Source organism: Phytophthora cinnamomi, assembly GCF_018691715.1.
Source record: "Phytophthora cinnamomi strain GKB4 chromosome Unknown Contig3, whole genome shotgun sequence".
NCBI lineage: Eukaryota > Oomycota > Peronosporomycetes > Peronosporales > Peronosporaceae > Phytophthora > Phytophthora cinnamomi.
Window position 1 is genome coordinate 689390 of NW_027150936.1, and position 1825 is coordinate 691214.

Sequence of the window (1825 nt, forward strand, 5' to 3'; positions counted from 1 at the left end):
ATACACCTCCCCCGCCGAGCCACGCACAATTCTCGACTGACTAGAGAAAAAAAATCCCCGCCGAGCGAAGGGAGGCGTTTGTACACGTGCTTGGATTATCCCTGTCCAAAGAACCCCGCTTGCGGGGCTCCCCTCGGCTAGGTTTTTTAAACTTAGGGACGCCATTTCCGCATCTCTACCAAGAAATGTGAACGCAAACAACAAGTTTATTCTACTGAGCCTGACAGCACCACACTCGATGGCCCGTTTTCTAAGCTAAGCCAATTAAAAGTTGTAGCGAGACTTGATGTTCTCCAACACACTGCGCAACAGCCATCCGTCGCCGTCCGTGAGCGTGTAGCTCTCGTCCATCACGTTGGCAGGGTAACCCGCGGGCTTGTTCTTGTCCACGTACATCTCCGGCAGACCGAAGCCGTGGCCCATCTCGTGCAGCAGCACCATCATGTGCTCCTGGTCCATGGTGTTGAGCATGTCGTTCACCTCGACGCGCTGACCCCAGTCGCCGCCCGTGCCGATGGCGCCCTCGCCGGGCTTCTCCGACGGCCACAGCGACATGTCGAAGGGCTTGCCCTTGCATCCGCTCGTGTCGGCGCTATCAGCCTGGCCCTGGTGCTTGTAGCACTCGTCGGGACACTTGGGGCTGCCCTCGTCGTCCAGGATGCCCTCGTAGATGGTACCGAGCGAGTCGTCGCTCCAGTCCATGATGGACTTGTCGCGTACGGCGAATCCCACGACGGAGATGTCGATCTTTTGGTACGGCCAGCACTCGTAGCCGGTCAGCCACTGGTTCCAGAGGTTCATTTGCTTCTCGAGCATGGCCTGGAACTTGGACGCCACGGCCTTAGTGAGCTTTTGGTCGTTGTCCCAGCGCACGCAGTAGCTGAGCTTGCCCTTGTTGGTCACGATCTGGTCGAAGATGAGGTTGTGGAACTGCGGCACGTACTTGGACATGGTGTTCTTCCAGACCCAGTCCACGTCCTGGCGGGTCACGTACGTGGTGGGGTTGCCGACGACGCATTGGCCCTTCGCCGAGGTGACCTTGCCGAAGTTGGGGTTGTTGGTCGAGGTGGCGTTGGCAGCTTCGACGGCGTGTGCGCCGGTGGCAGCGAAGGCAACGAGAGCAGTCAGCAGGAGCTGCTTGGTGGAGAAAGGAGAGGGCTGAGCGCTTGACACCATGGTGGAGAAATGGGGAATGAGGACTGAAACGAGTCAAGTTGTCGCCAAGGGGCCCAGGTAGAGTTCTCATGAACTGGGGCCCCTTTAAAACGCGTAGGACTACGTGGTGGTGGACGTCTCTTTACAGTTACGCAGGTATAGTATCGTGGTTTTAGTTTTTCGCCGTCCGTTTGTCCTGTGGGGTCAACAGTGTTGACCTAGTAGGTCACTTAACCATCTGGTGAAGGAACGCGTTGGATATCCTGCTGTTCTATCTACCGTGCCTCGGTCGAAAAGGTACGGTGTATAACATTTACTGCCCGAGTTACAGCTTTTTCTCAAACAATACAAAACCGTGCATCTTGCGGTTTGTTCATGTTGGACCCTCAATCCTATTGCGCAATTTTCAAAATGCACCTTAAGCTCCTATCCTGGTCGGGTAACACGCTCCCGGGAAGCCTGTGGCCTATGATGCTCGCTCAACGTTTTCGGCAGGCGTTTAACCGCGTCTGTCAGCTTTCTATCTCTACGCTGCCACCGATGGAAAGGAAATAAGGAGACTACGCAATGTAATGTATTACCTCAGACTTCATTTGAACGCAACAGATTTTGTGCTCTCCATCCAGTGAAAACCGGGGATTGGCGTGTAGTGCACATCGGCCAAAGACGA

At 55.3% G+C, this 1825-nt stretch overlaps 1 protein-coding gene across 1 annotated transcript; it reads right to left on the reverse strand.

Annotated features, from left to right (window-relative positions):
* Nucleotides 1–264: 264 nt before the first annotated feature.
* On the reverse strand, nt 265–1176 carry IUM83_09182 (neutral zinc metallopeptidase; the record flags this gene model as incomplete). The annotated part of the gene is made up of 1 exon (XM_067933605.1): nt 265–1176. The coding sequence occupies one exon, from the start codon at nt 1174–1176 to the stop codon at nt 265–267; it is 912 nt and encodes a 303-aa protein (XP_067799913.1).
* Nucleotides 1177–1825: the final 649 nt, after the last annotated feature.